Here is a 19,964-nt window from a genome sequence, read left to right as displayed (position 1 = left end):
CTTTGCCCTAAATTTAGATTGTACCCTCTGAGAAGGGATGAACAACCTTTTAGAAGGAGCATTCCACTATTTTCTTCTTTAGTTTTTCATCATCAGAGACGGCAACGCTGGTGGAATGGCCAGTAGGTCAGCCCCCACAAAAGGCCCTAATGGTCAGAGGGTTCTTCAGAGAAGCACCAGTCCTGGTGTGTTTAGAAGTGACTGTGTGCACACAGGCAACCTGGCCCCTGCGGCACTAAAATGAGTGAGATGGAGCCTGTTTGGGATTCTCAGAAAGAGGGGAGGGTCCTTGCATAAGCTCCTGGATGAGTTCAGTCATTCCCTCACCCAACATAGAATCACTGGGTATCTGCTCCTCAGGTGTGCTCTCAGGATAAAAAGGGAAGCAAAAAACAGTCCTTGCCCTCAGGAGTCCACACTTTTGAATCTTAACTTCAGATGCCGAGATGTACGCTATTATGTTATCCCGCTTTCGGCACAAGCATCTGTGCTGATATACATGCACACACACACGTGCACACGCACACACACACACACACACACAACCTCTTCGGCACAGAAACGCGTTTGGCACAGGTGCCAGCTGTTGCCAACCATCTTACATGCACACAGCCTTAAAACAAGAAAACAATGTCCATTTTAAGAGCTACTAACTCTGTCATCCTCTGCACAATTTTATTGTAGGTTGCAGACTACACTGTTTCCTTTCACAGTTTTTCTTTATGTTACTGTTATTCCTCCATGATGGAGCTGGTTCATCGTCCACTGGAAGAAAAAAAAAAATGGCATTTATTGTGTTATTTGGGAGGAAAACTCCTCGCTTTAAGGAGGTATAGACACTAATATTAATTTAAAAATCTAATGTCTAATATCTGCTTACTCTAAAAATGGGCACATTTTTCTCTACAATCATCTGCGACACTGGATGTGAATGCAAATATTTTACAACACTTATGTACAATGGACTGCTTTATGTTAAAATTCATGTAACGCTCCTACTGTCACCAGTGTAAGTCAGTCATCAAAGGACACTCCATCTCGCTGTATATGTATGTTTTTCTTGAGCTAAATAGTGTGAAGGTGTTACCAGCCCTCTTTGCTTTTAAGCATGAGAAAATGCACTGTGGAAATGCGGTGTCTCATTTTTAAGGTCATTGATTGGGTGAAAAAGGCAAATGCCTTCTTCTTCTTTTTTTCTTTTCTTTTGGTTGAACTTCCCCCAATTAAGCAATTAACCTTTTAAAATAAGTATATTCAAAAATCTATCAAAAAGAGCTAAATGAGATTTTAACAAAATCCTGACAATTTCAGCTTAAACATATACACAGAAACCATATGTGCTTCGGAAGAAATATATACACACAGGCATTGTTTACAGTGTGTGTTTTTATATTTGGAAGACACTGAAGGAAGAGCCATTCCATACATACATTATCTGCAGTGCACATCCAGATAGCCCACATAGATGTTACATTAAGAGACAAAGATATCTTTATCCATGGTGGGTAGACAGACAGACTGACCGACATCAAACTTGGACTTGCAGTGTGGAATTTTTTTTTTTCCTTCCTCATCTCCGGGTACTGCTTTTCAAAATTGCCTCGGGCTACAGAACGGCACCTCAGATCCCCAAGGCCCACTGCCTGGCTCCTAATAGCCACTCTCCATCTGTGTCACATGAACGGCTGAGGAGATCGCCCCAGTGTCTGTATTTTGGAGAGTACATCACCCAGGTTAAAATGCTAGGGTTGCCAGGGAGCAGTCAGAAGCCATTAGTGCGGGTGAGAATTTGCCTTGCAGCAGTTCCTTGGCATGGTGGAAAGCATGTACGCGTGTCCCTGCTCAAGCTCGTGTGTATGTGTGTGTGTGTGTGTGTGTGTGTCTCCTTGTGCAAGGACCCCTCGGATACATGGGTGTGTAGGGAGGGTAGACGGATGAAGACTGGCCTCCGTAGAGCCTGTACTGAAAAGTCAGATGCCTTTTGTTTCCCTGTACTCTGATTAGTTCTTTGACGATTTGGGGTCCCTTTGACTCTCTCTCTTCTTTTTTTATCATAACAGACGGCAAAGAAAAAGAGAACAGCAACTTCGGGGTCATGCTCTAGTGTTTGGGCAGATGGAAGGGAGCTGCTTTGCCTTGGGGCAGGGTGGTTGTAATGAAGTGGCCTGTCAGTCTGTAAATAGTGGGGGTCATCTCTTCCATGTGATGGAGGGTATCACATTGCAGTGAAAATGGAAATGTCAATAAAATTAATCTGCCAGCTCTTTGCTGTGGCTTTTCTGCTTCCCTGGTCAAAGAAGGTTGAGGGTTTTTCGGTGAGAAAGGAAGAGAACAGGTATTGGGGAGCCCACGGGGTCGACACCAAAGTTGCAAGGCGAGGGGCCCAGTGGGCGGGCTGTCTCAGGGTCGCCCCGACCAAGAGCAGGAAGCAGGTCTGGGAATGAGCTGGTGGCTCTCCAGCATTCCCCCGGAAGCTGCAGAGCGTCTAGCTCAGGCTACATTGAGCACAGAGTTTATTGTTTTAGGCTTTCTTGGACAAGGTTTTTACTTAGCATGGGATTTATGGCATTTACTGCTAATGAATGTCTATTCTTAAATTACAAAAACCCCCATCTCAGCGCAATTCCCAGATGTCCTTCCAGGACCCCGGCTTCTTAAACACCAGCAGGGAGCATAAACTCTCCACTTCTCTGTTTTCCTCTTTCGTGTGGCTCCAGGCTAATGATGTGCAAGGAAAACACAGCCATCTATAAAGCCCCAGCGCTGTCCCCGTATTCTTCATTTATTTTGCATTTGATTATGCCACAAGTCGGATCTTGTTTCTTTCCTTTTTTTAAAGTTATTAGTTCAAATATTAATGTAGGGATATGGCATATATTTCTGCCCTTGATTGATGCCTTCCCAAAAACAGGAAGACGTGCTCGTATGAATTTTAAGAAAGTAGGGGTCCTGCAATGCCTTGCCAGAAGAGTTTTTCAGATACATAATTTAGATGCCCTCCAGGCAGGCTTTCAAGGCATTTTTGCTGGAGGGCAAGAAAAAATAACTATGACTGTTAAAAGTAAATGATTTTTGCTAATGTACAATTAATGCCAGAGAAAGACACAGAAGACGAAGATGTTGATAGAAACTTCTGATTAAGTGAGCACCCTACCTTCATGTACCTCTTTTTTTTTTTTCCTTTTTTTTAATGATAATGATCACGATCAGTGGTTCAGAGAGCTAAAAGTTTTCCCGTCATGCAAATGCTGAGTGCAGGGTCATCGGAGGAGTGTGTGAACGTGCGTGCTTCGGAGGTGACAGTCCTAGGAGGGGCTGAGCAGGCAGTGTGTTATGTGCAATGAACAGTGACACAGTTACTGTCACCTATGCAGGCTGCCTAGAATATATAGACTACAGAACATTTAACTTGATTACCCTACAGTATGTGTTCTCTATGGGGATGGGGACGCATTTTCACCGAATGGGTTTTCTGATGGCGGTTTTCCCACATTGGATTCCGTAATTGACAAAGAGCTACTGCCCTGTGTCAGGCACACAATTATAATGGAATTAATGATATGGGCGAGTGTGAGACACACAAAATTAACATTTGAAGAGGGCTGGTTTAATTTTGTCTTTTACATATTTGTGTCTCCAATTATACTTTAATGAAAGAGAATATACCCGCTTAATGGATTCCTCGCAACAAGCTTAGCTGAGCTCGTCAGCTGCGCGTTGTCGTTGGCCCCCTTTCTGTGTTGTCTCTAATGTATTTTCCTTTTTTTTTTTTCCCGACTAGGGGATGGTTTAGACAACAGTGTAGCTTCACCTGGCACAGGTGATGACGACGACCCAGACAAGGACAAAAAACGCCAGAAGAAAAGAGGCATTTTCCCCAAAGTAGCAACAAATATCATGAGAGCATGGCTCTTCCAGCATCTCACAGTAAGTCAAGATGAAAGAGAAAGTTTTGCCGCTTTGCCTGCTGCTAGCATACAATACAGGCTGATAACTGCTTTAAAAAAATAATAATAAGGTGACTGTTCTCCCTTTCTTGAAATCCGATGACCAGTGGAGCAGTTAAGGTTTTGCCAACTGTCACTACCCACCTTCTAGAAAGGAGGACGTTTTTGTTTTAATAGGCCAGGAATGGACCTTATTCAAAACTGGTCTAGGGCCCTACACGGCACGTGTAAGTCAATTTGTTATTTATGCTAAAAGGTATGAGAGTGACTTCAGATAACACCCCTGCGACCAAGGGAAATGGCTGGAAAGAGCTCATGAGTCTGTAAATGCTGCTGATTACACTCTTAACGAAAGCCATCTCCTTCAGGAGGCCAAAAAAAGGGGGGGAGGGCTGCACCTTGCCCCATGCATGTCCAAGCTCATGGCATCAGGTTCAGCTGTACTTGCGGGAGCCACGTGCAAACACGGCCCATGTTTCTGGGACACACACACAAGGGTTCTAGGTGCTCTAACACCTTCGTCTATAAGGTGGAGATTAGATTATTTTTCAGCTGTTCAGGTCCATTTTCTTATAAGCTCACCCTGTTCCCTTCTGGAGAAAGATCAACTCTGCCACATTTTTAAAGTAACAATGTATCTTTACCCTCTCGTTTGTATTCAGTTTTATGTGTCTGTGGTTGACTCTAAGGCTCTGGTGACAGAAAAAAAAAAAAAATCACAGTATATTCTCACAGAGGAACCAGGCACTCCTATTTCCCTGTTCATCTGGAAATTCTGGGAAAACGGTGAAGGTGTCAGAGGTGGTTGCTTGCTATATGATATTGTTTTCAGGCCATTCTCTTTAGGCTAATGCTTAAAAATAGAGTAGCCCACTGAAAGCTGAAGGTCTTCTTTGATTATCCAACTTGTGTGTCGCCATGCTGAATGACATTAGTTACAGTGTCATGGGTCCAGGACAAGGTTCCAGTTTTATTTATGGTGGTGGCCGCCGCTCTGCTCTTGCCGCCGAGCTACAAAGGGCAAAGGGTGGAGTGGTGGCGGGGAGGGCGGAGTGATAAATTCACATTCCTAAATCGGCCATTTTGATGTAAGGACATTAGTAGCAAACTAAGGTGTATCGATCTGGCCTGTGGTGTCAGGATTAGCTGGGAGAACCAACGAGGCTGCCCCGGTGGTGGTTGTTCTTGCCTTGCAGCTATGGCCATTTCAAAGGTCAGGGCCCTGCACTGACTCGGCTCAGAGGAATTAGACAGAACATGCGGTCTCTGGGCTGATTACTTAACCAAAGACAAAATAATGAGTCCTAAGCAAATACTGACTAATTGAAAGGGCTGTAAATCCATTACATATTGGTCAGGGATAATCAGGAGTATTTAATCACTTTTATCTATTCAGGAGCACTGAAGCTGCAACAGCAAAGCCTTGAACCTTGCCATGTGGCTATTATTCTCATCATTATCAAAATTACTTCACAGCTGTTCTTTGCTACATCACCTCAGCTGGAGATTTACTAACCTGTAAAATGTTTTTAATTTGGAAGTCGAGTGAGTGTGAGGGGAGGGGCTTCTCGGTTTTTTTTAACGGAAGTTTCGTTTGGTTAGAGTAGCAAGTTAGAGAGGCAGGGTAGGGGCGCAGGGATGGCAGGGGCGCAGGGATGGCAGGGGCGCAGGGATGGCAGGCACCCAGCTCGCTCCCCGCCAGCTCACCTGTTTGGCTTCCTCCCTCTGTCTTCCTTCACGCTCAGCCCTTCTCGGCCAGAGAGAGAGGCTTCATCGGTGGCTTTCAAGCAAATGTCTCCATGTATTTGCAGTCCCTCGGTAATCAAAGTCAACATCCCAGAACAGCCCAACCTGAGAGAATCAGCTGCTCTGTTTACAAATGAGGAAACTGAGACTCAGGAAGGGAAGTGATTAACTCAAGGTCAAGCTGCCACCAGGACCCAACCCTCCCAGTGCCTCACACTGTGCTTTTCCCACCCCATTACGGTCACTTTGCTAAAACCCTTATTCCCTTTACGGGTAGTGTATAAATCTCACACAGCCTCTGCCTCCAGTATGCTCGGTGTCGAGGGGGATATAGGGAGAGGCCAAATGCCGTTTTCTGTATCTGTTTTTAAAGCTTCCTGCTCCCCCAGTCTCTCAGAGGAGAGAAGACTTTCTTTGCACCTTTCCCTTCAAGCTGACCCTCTCCTTCGCCAGCCACATTCTGGGCCTTGAGTCTCCAATGTTAGGGCCCGGAGCCTTTGCTAGACGTCCTGCCTTGTCCTTTCAGTACCTTATCCCCCTGCCCTGCCCTAGGCTGACCCCACCGTGCACTGTGGCCACTGGTGAAAAATGTTGGGTGGCCAGTGATGCTGGGCACCCCTTCTGGCTTTGCCAAGCAGGGGGCTGCAAACCCACCACAGCACCTTCCTCCCACACCTCCCCCACCCCCCACCCCCTACCAGGAGAGTGCTTTCATCTGGTTAAAGGAACTCAAGACTTGGTGCAGAATTCTATGGCCAGCTGAAAATTTTCATTAATGCCTGCCCTTGGAGCAGGGAGAGAAGAATCAAAAAGCCACAGCCCGCGAGTCAAGAAACTGGCCTTCTGAGGTCAGCACGCCCCTGTCCCAGCTGCCCCTCAGTTAAGCCCATTAAGTTCTCTGGACCTTCCGTTGTCCCATTTTTCAAACGAGAGGGACACTGTGCAGGGTCTTCACACCGCGGGGTCCTTTCCCGCATCCATAGCTCTGGGTTTGCCTCAGGAGCACGTCGCCAGAGCCCCGTTCTGTCCCAGCCTCTGGTCATCCTTGCCTCCCTGTCCCCCTTTCTTTTTCACTCTCTGCTGAGTGCTTTATTTTTCCCCTCCCCATGACCTTCTTTCACAACATGCCCCTTTCATTACTTTCCCCCATTGGCTTTGTCTCCCAGTCTTTCCCTCTGCTCCCCTCCCTTGCCCTTTCTGCACCTCCCTTGTATCATAAGGAAATTCTCCTGGGCTTTCTCTTTGAAAAAATTTTCCCTCTTCATCTAGATTTCACCCCAACTGCAGAGAAGAGGTTCAGTCACTTTGATGAGGATGGTCCTGTAAAACTTTTCCTTTCCAGTCTTTAATGAGCCGAAAGATTTACTCAGCTATAATTCCGAGCTCAGAAACCAAGAATAGAGACCCCTCACTAGCGACATGTTAATTTAGACTTTTCTTACGTGTACTAACAGGCATGAGGAAGTCCTTGGAAATAGAGATGCCCACTATATTTTTCTGTCACTTAATTAATTTCAACTTTCAAAGTGAAATGTTGGCTCTAGCTCACTGAAAATAGATGTAGTCTAAATTATTATTTCATGTAAATTTCCTCACAAGCGCATGATTCAATGTGCATTCCTCCATTCTTAGTCTCTTTAACATTATTTCAAACTGGTTCGTTCCCTTTTGTGCAGTATGACCTGTTCTTGTATTACAATAATCCCCGATGTACCCTTTTTTCTTTCTTTTTTAAAAAAAAGAAGCTAATTGAATTATCTCATTATTTTAATTTGTTAAGCAAATGTATTTTGCATCTCAGGATGTGTTCTTAAAGAAGGGGGCTGCTAAGGCTTTGCCCCCTGAATGGGCCATTGGCCCATTTTGACATTCATGCATTCATTAACTAGCAGAACATAAAAGAACTCTGGTTGTATTTTTTTTTTCCAAACACCCAACCAGCATGGAGCAACTTTTTCCAATAAGCCACAGGGGTCTCTCTACATATGTTCTCAACTGCAAGCTATTGTCACCTATTCTGAATACCTCAAAAGGCCTAGAGAAAAAAGAAACCCACCTCAACAAAGGCCAACTGTAGCAATTGTTAAATCTTAGTCTCAATATGACAAAAATCATTAACCTTCAGTTTTCTTGGAAGAACAAGTTCCACTACAACTGTAACAGTTAAAACCATCTCAAATTCCTGCACACCACCAGTTTTAGGGAAAAAAGGTAATACGCTTGCAGCTGATTGATTATATTGAAGGAGATATTTAAACTAAAGCCAAAGTGGCATTTAAACAAAACAAACTATTGGGCGAATTCGGGAATTTCCGTATTCAGAGTTAAACACTTCGAATTTAGATTTAATCTGAGGCTAGATAATTCATTTCTGGTTTCTAACTACCAATTTCCAAAGTGTCTTTTAAAAGTCCCCTTTAAAAACCTCATAATAACTTAAAAAATAAACCCGTATCTATCTATCTATCTCTCTCTCTCTCTCTCTCTCTCTCTATCTATCCATCTATCTCTAAATTATGTATATATTTAGAAATTCATCTCCTGGAAATGTTCTATATACAATTACCCCCCTCTCCCCCTTCTACTGGTTGATGGCCCTGCCTAGCTCTCAGACTAAGAAATCTAGTGAAGATTGAAGAAAGAATCAGTTGGAAATGTGTGCTTTTGCTGGAACGTACCCAATGGCAAAAGAACTTAGGGAAATCCTAGGGAAGTATATTCCTTTCACTAACACATGGAGATTATGGTATCATAAAAGTAAGCCTGCCATTACAACTGTTTTTATTTGACTTCAAAGATAGTTAAAGAAAGAAACAGCAAGGAATAATACTGGGGCTAACGGTTTATTCATAACCGTGAAACACTCCTCCACGCCAAGAAGCCCTTAGTGTGTTCAATTAGGCTCTCAGGCACCTCCACTTGCCACCTTCGAGAGCTTTCTAGTTGTGCTGCAAAGAATATATTTGGTCATGGAATGAAAACAGGAAGTGACATAAACAAAGACACCCCTTGCTCATACCAGTCTCTAACTAAAGGTTTTCTTATTTGAAAACACGGGCCTAAAGCTTGCACTTAGGGGATGTGGGACTTCCTTTAAAGATATGCATGCAGAATCGGAAGCAAATTTACTTTAAAGTGATGTTATATCCTGCAGCGTTCTTGAAACCACAGGTTCTAAAAACTGTGTCCTTTGTTGCTGGCAAAATGCTTTGTCCCGCTCTAGACCTCTGATGCTGAGGGAGAGCGATGAAGTCTGACATTCACACGTTCAGTTGTTTGGCTCCTTGGCTATTGGAGATTGTTTTATGGGATTTTGCAAGGGTCTCTGATAAGAAATGTGAGTTTTAGAGTTTATCATCCTGCAGAGACCATGTACCCAAGTTGTGAGTAAATACAGCTCTGTGTTCCCGTAGAGATATCTCTTCTCCAGTGAGTTCACTGAGACCAGAGGACAAGTGAAATTAGTCCTCATGTTTTTACTCTACCCACGCAGAGGCATACACATAGACATGAGAGACAGACAGATGGAATAAGACAGAGACACGGACTCAGACTATCTTGCTTTTTAACTAGTTCTCTTCATCTTATGTAGACCTAGATGTCTTCTTTTCTTAAATGAGATGATCCAGCTCCTACTTGAAGGGAAGCACTAAGTGTCCTTTCATGGGGCTTTCCGGGCATACAATTATATCAGGGTCATGACTATTAGTCATTCATTATCAGGAGCAAAGCAAAACAAAATACAGTGCCTGTAATCTGCCACCCAGATTTTTGATCTTGAGCAGTTACCCTTTTTAACCTCATCTTCCATATCTGTAGAATGGGGATAATTCTAGAGCCAGCTTAGGAGGGTTGTTGCAGGGATTGCTTGAGCTAATATAGAGAATATAGAGCATTCAGTTCAATGCCTGGCTCTTATAGTAAGGACATAATACCACTCTTATTTTAGTCTAGCTGAATGGCCAGCAGGAGTGGAACTGGGCAGCTGAAGAAACCACTTGGTTGCACGGTCTGTGTGAGATGGGGAGATCAGGTTTTGCCAGACAGGTCCCCAGATGCCCTCAGCAGGAGAGAACGTCATCTAAATCGTGCCTTCTAGCTCAGTTATGCTGAATGACAGCATCCGAGGGTCCTGGTGCTAATGGGAAGCCAGAGTATGCTGGTGAGCCTTCTGGGACACGGTGGGAAGTAAAGAAGGAACTGGTTATGGAACGGTTCGTAATGCCTCAGCTGGGGCCTACTATTGATAGAGAATGCTCCCTTTTGCTGTAAGAGGAGGTCCAGTATGTGAACAGAATCTAGAGTTTCCAGCTTCTTCAGAGTGTTAAAGTCTAGGCTCCCTGACAGACAGCATAGAAGACTGGGTTGGAGCTCTGTAATCCTGGTTAAGCTAGTCAACCTCTGAACCTATTTCCTTGTCGAGAAATTAAAATAGTAAATATGTGCCCTCCTTAGCTGGTTGGTTGCTACATCAGATGAGGTAGTCGGTGTGTGACTGGGATTTGCTACACAAATGTTGAGTGTCTTGGCTTTCTGGTTGCGTGATCAGGTTGCTGGCTCCCAAGCTGTAGTAGTCCCTCATGAGATCTCTACCCCAGGATTTCCACTCATTCAGTCCACAAGGGTATCCGTGGGGGCTCTGATCATTCCTGTCATGAGATCTCTTTCTAAGGGCCTTAATGGTTAACTGAATCAGCATTCCATGGATGTTCATTATTTCTACTTGAAAATTAGTGCCTTTATGATTCTGAGATTGATCTACTTAATACCAATTGCTATAGGCCAAATGAATACCAAATACAAAATGTTGGACTTACTTAGGCTGTGAGAGATGGCCTCTCCCACACTCAGAGATCTAGATGAGCCCTGAATACAAGTAGGGCTTTGGGCAGAGAAATCCTACTGTGGAAATGCATATGCAGAACACACAGCTGAAAAGCACCAGCAGAGAGGGCTTCCCACAAACACACAGTGCACGGAGGCTGCCCCTAGCTGTAGCCCTTGCATTGTTTTTCTGCTTGCCAGGAGAAAACATCTGTGAATTATTTGAGTGGAACCTTATACTGGAGATCCTCTGAATTGGTGTCATCTCTGTTTAATTTCAGGAAATGATGTCACAATGCATTAAATAACAATGCTGGGTGATTTATTTTCCCACGGACATGCTGTCCTAAGCATTCCTCTTCTCTCGCAATGTTTCCAATTAACTGTAAGCTTGAGTGTTCTTCCTATTTCATAATGATTTTGAGGGGTGGGGGCGGGAGATGGGGGTGGGAAGATTGGTAATTTCAGAGGTTGCCGAGGTTCAGAGCTAATGGTACATCCATCACAGCCTTATTGGGACAGGGAGGGTTCTGAACATCGGGGCTGTGATCTTCAGTGTTGACCTACACCAGTGTTGGTTGGTTTTAAAGAATGTCTAAAAAAGAAAGCCTGAATGTTCTGATCCTAGGTGTCCAAAGAGCAACAGATAATTTTAATAGCGACCTGCATACTGTAGCTTCTGTCTCGATCAAAGTTTCTATGCACTCCCTTCTTCAGTAAAGAATAGAGGACATAAGTCAGTTCTGTGTGCCATCTGTCGTCGTTTTTACAATTTCTCAAATTAAAGAGACAGGCCAAAAATTTAATGTTGTGTTGAATCCTAGAAGCTCCTCTAGAAGAAATAAAATTGCGACTAAATTTACTTTGTCTCCCTTGAGGAAAGGAAAAAAGTTGCACGTTGCTGTGTCATAACCTTCCCCTTGGAGTCTCAGTCTGGCGTTTGCGATCAGAGTGTGAGGGATTCTGCACGTAAAGGCTCATGTGTTGGGACTCTGCAGCCCTTGTCCACTCTCTGAAAGCCTTCGAGGTCAAGTCCCCAGTACAGTAGTGGTGGCAATGGCCTTCTGTGGGGCTGCCAAGGTGTGTGGTCTCCTTGATACAAAAACATTTGGTCAAGAGATTTCCAAAGGATATCAAAGAATCCCATTTCAAAAGAAGTTCAGCTGAGATAGATTAGGAAAATTAAGTCCCAGATTATGAGCGACTAGCTGACAGACACATTTTTAAAATGAGCAACTGGGTGAGAAGATTGAAGAATGAAATGCTTATTAAATTACCATCAAAAAGACACTAAAATAATTATTAGCTCAAAGTTTAACACCCAATTTCATAAAATATCACTCTAAGTATAATTGTTTAAAAATACGTTACGGAATTCAAAGAGATGGAGAATGGAGGACCCTTGAATAAAAGAAAATAGAAGGCATGTGCATATCTGAATATTCAGCTATTTAAAACCTCCAAGAATAGAGTGCCATTAAATGCTGTTTAGAGAAACCCGTGAATATTCATTCAGATCCTAGAGAACGGTTCCATTTCTTCATTCCACACAACCACGGTTTGCGAGCATATTCTGCGGAGAGGCAGTGTTATTGGAACATAAAGACCAGGTTGCCTGGGTCGTGAGACCGTTCGCTGTCCCTCAGCTTTGCTGCAGCAGGACAGAGTCATTAAAGTCATCTTCACATGCAGGACTCATTTTGATGTTGGAGACTGTTGCTGCCCAGATTTCAGATGACGCCTGAAAACGCCCTGCCTTCTCCGTGCCGTAGTCTGTTTTTGCAGTTTGGAACAGATTATGAAGTGTAAAGGTGATATCCTGCCCCGCTGCTCCTGTTAAGAAGTAGTGACTTGGGGAGGGGGCATGTGGTTGGTTGAAGGGAATTTGCCTTTAGCACGTTAACGGGGAGGTGCCAGGTACCACTTTCTAAATTGATTGGCAGCCGTTGTTTACAGTATGCAAAGTAATCACGGGCACCCTTTAAAGGTGTATTATCCTCTTAAAACATAATAGTAATGCCATTTTCATGCTTTTACATTTGCTATTCATATTTTGAACTGCCAAGTCCCAAATCTGCCAGAACTGATTTAAGTTGTTTTTATCTAATAGTGAATAAGTTGTCAAGTCACAATATAATGGCAGATAGTTTTTCTTAAACTATAGTTTTACTTCTCAGTTATAATAGATAACACGAGTATTTGTTGACTCTGACTTGATTGTCCACAAAAAGAAAAATTACAACTCAAGAGATTATTATTGTGGGATTCTGAGATGACAAGAAATGAAGAGAATATTATTCTGAGCATTCTAGAAAATTAACACGAGCCACTAGTCAGCCCTCCTCCCAACCACCCCGCCTCTCAGTTTACTGACAACCAACTTGCCTAACACGGCTGGATAATGAAGACTCACCCACCCTTCATCCACCAAATCTTGTTGCTGCTCTTAATTTAATTTTAATACCTCAGTTTTCATATCATAATATAGATTGATTGATTGATTGATTGACTGACTGATTTACTTATAATCCATTCCCCTACATTCTGAAGTATTCCAGAATTAATTCTGACTTGGAAATAGCCGACAACTCCATACCTAATAATTTAGGTAAGGATAATCCCATGACTCGGGTCATACTCCAGTTGTAAAATGGCTTATTTCTTAGCCTGGACTCATGGTGTGACCCTGTCGTAAGCCGACAATAAACAACCCAAGTATACTGGGGTGGTGTTACACCAGTCTTTTAAAAAGAAAAGAGCTTTAATCAATAGAAGAGATGAATGCTAGATTATTCCCTGTAGGTTTGGTGACATGTTGGAACTCTATAAAAGCAGCCTGATTTTTTTCCCTATGGTGAAAAGTTACAGGTTCCATTTCAGTGTTCCAAGACACCTGCAGGCAGCTCATGAGTGGTTACACTTGTTTTAAACCTTGCCTCACAATGAGTTTTAAAAAAAAGAAGAAGAAGAAGTGTTAAGAGGGCACAGGCTATATGAAATCATTATTTAGTCAATTATAGGCTCAGTTCAGTTTTTGCATTAGTTTCCAGCAAACCCCAAGTTCAGAGCTATGTGGCAAATCCCTACGTGTTGGCACTTTGATGAAGACCCTTCTTTCTGCTTCATCCTGGAGCTTTTATGTTTGCTACTGAACTGCTTAAGTGATAATCAAGTATGACCAAGTGAAAGGCGTCAGTTTTTAATATGACCTCTGTTATCAGCCTGGGCATCCTTTCAAAAACAGTTTGAAAGTATGTATGTATGTATGTAAGTATGTATGCATGTATTTTTGCTGCGCAAGTTTAAAGTGTGATTTGGTTCTCTTTGGTTCTTACAAGCTTGGATTGTCTTGTCAGTGTCTATCCCAAATATAACCCCCACCCCTGCTTATTTAAAATGCGTATGTGACTAGTTAAGTAAACAGGAGGTGCTTACATTCTTTTCAGAATTTGAATCTGTGGTTGCACCTGATTGGATAGAGAGTGGAAATATTTAGAATGAATCAGAGAATCCGTGCTTTGCCTACCTTTGATAGTGAGCACAAGCTGTTAATTTTTTTGTGCTTTGCAAAAACAAACACACGTTTCAGGGCAGGGAGAAAGAAATTCCTACTGTTGACAGGAACACAGATACACACACCCGCACACCCACACCAGCGGCAGCCCAGTTAGGATCAATGTGAAGTTATTTGAGTAAGATCTTATTCTCAGCTCAACCTTTGGCTCTCTAAGTTATCTTGGGCAAGTCATTTAATTTTCTGAGTGCTGGGTTTTGAGTTGTTTTGAGTTGGCTGAGATTAGGAATAGCCCTTTGAAAAGGGCAGAATACTATGAAAGCATAAAATGATATTCATTAATGTCTTCATGTAATCCACCGAAATAATTGATTTGCTCTGCATTAGCTCCATGAAACCGGAACTTGGATAGGGGTGAAATGCTCTTCAGAGGGACTGTACTTGTTTCTTTTGACCTAAGTCTGTTTGAAATGAGGAGCAAATCCTACAGTTAGCATGAGATGTACAAGGAAGGCAAAGAACTTATGGACCATTCATACTGTGGCATGGTTTATAAGGGCATCATGAGTGAAAGTAATTTTTGAAATTTCATAAACTCACACTTAAAGGAAAGAACTGGCCAAATGATAGCAAAGAAACCTCACAATGAACTTACTCCCGCTTGTACTATTACAGCTTTGGAACAAGCTCCTTGGGGATTTGGATATCTTCGTTCTTTGTCCATAAACTTCTATCCTGAGAATTAACCGGTTCACCAGTCTGCCACTTTCCATGCTGGCCAGGCTGATGAGGATGAGCAGCTTTGCATCTCTAAATCCTAGGAGAGACATAGAATTATCTCTGGTCAGCAAGACACTAGTGAGGTTATTTTATTTTCTTTTTTTCCCGGAAGATAGTTTCGATCTGGATGCTAAATCAGGCTACTTTTGATTCTACATCCAGAGATTTGTGAATGCTACAGCTCATAACACAGAATCGTATTTGAATAAGCATAGAATATGTATGGGAAAATAGTGAGAAAAGCTTGGAAATGTATATTGAAGCCCTAGGTTTAGACCCCACAACCCAGATATCCAGGTGAGGAACCTCTGTGTAAGTTAGAAACGGTGATACCGTGGTTTGAAAGTTGAGGCTGATCTTTGCAGAAGCAATGCTTGCAATCATGGCATTGGGTAAAGGTAAGGAAGAGAGCACAGAAAGAAGGGGTTAGTGGAGACAGTCTCTTTGAAAACGACTTTTAAGGGGAAGAAGAGAGAAAGTAATGAGCAAAGATAAAGAAATCAGATTAGTAGGAACATAACCAGATCATGTGAAAAAGAGAAGGAGTTTCAAAGCAGAGGAAGCAGATTCTGCAGAAAGATCAAGGACTATGATAACTAAAAATAAGCCTTTGGATTTGGCATTTGGGAGTCCTGGTCTACCTTTGAATTCTACAAGCTGAGGAGTGAACACGCAAAGCCGGCAGGGAACAAAGGAAGAACAGAGGACAGTGCGTGGGACGGCGGAGTTTAGCAGTGGGGTGGAGCAGGTGAATCAGGTGTTGCTCTAGCGGTGGGAAGGGAGCCAGGCTGTAGGTGTGGAGGGGTGGAGAGGATGACAGTGCATAATGCGGGGTTCCGAAGGAGGAAGCCAGCGAAGGTGGCTCAAAGCACAGGTAGAAAGGTGGGTAGGAGAATAGGAAGAAAGCTGAGGAAATTTGGAAAAGAACTACTCTAACTGGATGAGTGGGAAATGTGGAGAGTGTGATCGGGAGCGAATTGGGAAGGCATAGCGGTGCAGTCTGGGATCAAGAGGTCCAGGCTGGAATGGACCCTCTTTGCATCATTTCATCCTTCCCCAGGCAGAGCTCAGGCACCCAGGGGCAGGAGGGGTAAAGCAGACGACAGGGGAAACCTATGCCTAGGTAAGAGGGAGAGTTTTAGTTAGAATTCTTGAATGGCTGACTAGTTAAGTCAGAATTCTGATGAGATACTCCTTTTTTGGATCACGACTGAAAAATGATTCTGTAGTTCATCTGAATAATGAAACAATTAAGAAAAGTCAAAAGATATTTTTGGAAAAGAAAAAAAAGTTATTTTTGGAAAAGAAAAATTAGAGAGGCCTTGCCCTGAGTATTAATAAAATCGATTATAAAGCTGCACAATATAACGCTGGCTAACATAATAGGCAGAATGATCATTTGAAAAATATAAGAAGGCAAGAGAGAGAAATCTGGCCTCTCTTCCTGGATACCAGAGGGACTGGTAAGGAGGAATCAATCCAAATATGTGGAGAAAGTTATTAATTTTAAAGGCATCAGTTCAAATCAATTGAGAAAGAAAAAAGTAAGTCAATAAGTTTGTTTTTGTTTTTGTTTTTGTTTTTTGGGGGGTTAATGGTTTAACTATTTTTGAAAAAACAACCTGTACTGTCTCCATTGACGTAAGTTCCACATTTAAGAGTTCTTTGAAGGGAATATAACTATTTCTTCTTCCTTATTTATTTAGTAAAATCCTTTCCGAGCATACAAACAAAGGAATTATAAAGAAAAATGCGGGCACCTGGGTGGTGCCGTCGGCTGAGTGTCCGACTCTTGGTTTTGGATCAGGTCATGGTCTTGGGTTTGTGAGATCGAGCCCCACTTTGGACTCCACGCTCAGCAGAGAGTCTGCTTGAGATTCTCTTTCCCTCTCCCCCTGGCCCTCCTGCTCCTAAAGTAAATAAATCTTAAAAAGAAAAAGAAAAATGGTAATAGGTTTAAACAAAAATAAAAATTAAAAGCTTTTGAATGTCAAGAAAACATTATAACATAAGGCAGACATTAAAATGGCAAAAATAGGGGCGCCTGGGTGGCTCAGTGAGTTAAAGCCTTTGCCTTCGGCTCAGGTCATGATCTCAGGGTCCTGGATTGAGCCCCGCATCTGGCTCTCTGCTCAGCAGGGAGCCTGCTTCCTCCTCTCTCTCTGCCTACTTGTGTTCTCTCTTTCTGTCAAATAAATAAAATCTTTTAAAAAATAAAAACAAAATCCAAAAATATGGGCAACATCCTATAACAAAGGATTAGTGTCTTTAATAATGTATACAAATCGATAAGGAAAAAAGTGCAATGAAGGCACGGATGAATAGCTCCACTCACAAAAGAAGAAACACAAATGGACAATAGGAATTTGAAAAATGTTCAAGGCAATTAATAACCAAATCAATTTTTAAAAAAGCAGCAAAATACTGTTTTTTCTATCAAACTAAGAAAAACTAAAAACCGTTAGTATCCAGCTCTGTCCAGAGTGGAAGGTAATATCTGCCTTAATAATGACAATAAAGGGGCGCCTGGGTGGCTCAGTGGATTAAGCCGCTGCCTTCGGCTCAGGTCATGATCTCAGGGTCCTGGGATCGAGCCCCGCATCGGGCTCTCTACTCCACAGGGAGCCTGCTTCCTCCTCTCTCTCTGTCTGCCTCTCTATCAAATAAATAAATAAAATCTTAAAAAAAAAAATAATGACAATAAAAATCGGCTCAGCCTTTCTGGAATTTAAACTTTAAAATGTATTACTAATCATGTTCTTATCCTTTGATCCAGTAATTCAGTTTCTAGGAGTTTATCATAAAAGTGTAATAAGAAACATACATAAAAGTATGCAAAATGATATATGAAGATATCGTTATGACAATAAAACATTGAAAACCACCTATATTTCCATCTATGGAAGACCATAATGGAATATTATGGACTGCTATGTAATCATGAAAAATTACAGTTTCAAAAATATTTTGAGGTATGGAAAAATCTCTGTGTATTATCAGGTAAAATCAAACAGATAAGAGAGTATTTATTTTATTTTTTTGAAGATTTTACTTATTGGAGAGAGTGCACACAGGTGGGGGTGGGAGGGCAGAGGGAGAGGGAGAAACTCTCTGCTGAGCAGGGACCACTGAGCAGGGAGCCTGATGTGGGGCTTGATTCCAGGACCCTGAGATCATGACCTGAGTTGAAGGCAGATGCATAACTGACTGAGCCACCCAGGTGGATAAGGCAGTGCTTATGATATGGCTACACTGTCATGAAAGAAAATAGATACGGATATGTGCATAGAAGAACAAATGAAGTGTTAACAGTGATTATCTTTGGGTAGTGAGATGTGGGTGACTTTTGAAAAATTATTTAAAGATTTTATTTTTTAAGAGAGAGAGAGCACAAGAGAAGGATGGGGGGCAGAGGGAGAAGCAGACTCTCCACTGAGCAGGGAGCCCGATTTGGAGCTTGATCCCAGGACGCTGGGATCATGATCTGAGCCAAAGGCAGATGCTTAACTGACTGAGCTACCCAAGTGCCCTGTGGGTGACATTTTAAAGTTTCTTTTTTATACTTATTTGTATGTTCTAAATTTTCTATTAAATGTGTACTATATTTATAGTACACAACATGCATTTATCCTAATAAAGAACTATGCTGGGCAGGGAGGCTAATAATGTTGGGAACACAGGATGCCCGCTGAGAAGTTGCAAGTCCAGATAAAGATTAAGAAGGAGAACGGAGAAGCAGGGAAGGAGCATTTTAAGGTCTGTGGTCTTGGAAGTACAGTATCTCTATGTGATGAAATCCAGGCTGTTGAAGTGGAGATGGATGACATTGGAATTAAGAGAGGCAAGATGTTTGAAAGGTCTTTGTCTTATATATTGAAACCTTCAAACTCAGAGGCAAACAATGGGGGTGGGGGGGAGAGGAACCTTCTAGCTTGTATGGAAACCATTCGGGAAAGTGGAGGTGGCTTAGAGGTCAACATTCTTTTGGCAACAGTGATGGAGAGGAATGACTGCAAATGCCATGGACTTCACGAGAAAAGTGGTGAGGGAGAAGCTTTAGATCTGGGGCTGGGAGCAGGAAATGAGAGAGAAGGCAAGAGAGAAAAAATCTGGCCTCTCTTCCTCGATACCAGAGGGACTGGTAAGGAGGAAAAAAATGGGTAACTTCAGTGGTAGAGTCTTAGTTCAGGCCATAACAAATACCACAGACTTGGGGGTAGGTGCTTAAACAGCAGGAATTTCTTCTAGTACTGGAGGCTAGAAAGTCCAAGATCAAGGTGTTGGTAGCATCAGTATCTGGTGAGCACTTTCTCCTTGGGTTGCAGATAGCGAAATCTTCTTACTGTGTCCTGACATAGCCTTTCTTTGGAGAGAGAGAGAGTGTGTGTGTGTGTGTGTGGGTGTGGGTGTGGGTGTGTGTGTCAGGGGCAGATCTCTCCTCCTCCTCTTATAAGTCCACCAATCCTGTGAAGTTAGGACCTCACCCCATGACCTCATTTAACCTTAATTATGCCCTAAAAGCTCTATCTTCAAAATGTCATCACAATGAAGATGAGGGCGTCAACCTACAAATTTTGCAGGGACACAGTTCAATTGAAAGCAAAGAGTTTTTAGGGAAACCTTTCAGGACAAACTCAAGTTTCAAAAGTCAAGGCTATGGAAGTTCTGTTTGTGGGAAAGATCAAAGTTATTTTTGTTCCGTGACAGCAGGTAAGGGTGAGGGCAAAGAGGCAAGCTAACTTAGGATGTGGCCAGACGAAACAAGAAGAACAGAATGCCAGCGGCCATGCCAATGGGACTGCAGCCCATTGCTCAGAAAGCTCTCTCGGACACTGTCAAAGATGGCTGTAGCAAAACCCAAAACACAGCTTCCTAAAATGTTTCCCCAAAGCACCTGGATGGAGGAGGGAAGGAGGAGCAGAGAAGGCCTGGTGATGAAAACTCAGCTGGCCGAAGGAAACCGCAAATAGAGTTCTTAATTTTGATCGTGCTTAAGGTTTGTTTGATCGAGCTGTTTTTCGTTAGAGTTCAGTTTTACATATGTTTCGGCGCCCCAACCAGCTTGTGTATTTTCAAGATTTTTTTTTTTTTTTCTTCCTATTTCTTCCCCGGTGTTTTAGTCCGGGAGGGGAAGGACTAGAGGACGGTGGTCG

The 19,964-nt window shown here is 42.7% G+C and overlaps 1 protein-coding gene across 8 annotated transcripts in view; it reads left to right on the top strand.

The window, feature by feature from the left end:
- Window positions 1-19,964, top strand: part of MEIS2 (Meis homeobox 2) — a 207,991-nt gene that overhangs the window by 59,614 nt on the left and 128,413 nt on the right. For all 8 annotated transcript variants that reach the window (XM_046008453.1, XM_046008451.1, XM_046008452.1 and 5 more), the window contains one exon: window positions 3,782-3,927. In XM_046008453.1, the coding sequence (XP_045864409.1) occupies window positions 3,782-3,927 (146 nt within the window). The remainder of the gene's footprint in view (window positions 1-3,781; window positions 3,928-19,964) is intronic.

Source organism: Meles meles, chromosome 6, assembly GCF_922984935.1.
Source record: "Meles meles chromosome 6, mMelMel3.1 paternal haplotype, whole genome shotgun sequence".
Taxonomy (NCBI): Eukaryota; Metazoa; Chordata; class Mammalia; order Carnivora; family Mustelidae; genus Meles; species Meles meles.
The sequence above is the reverse complement of the archived record's forward strand: the minus strand, read 5'-3'. Positions and strand labels throughout refer to the sequence as shown.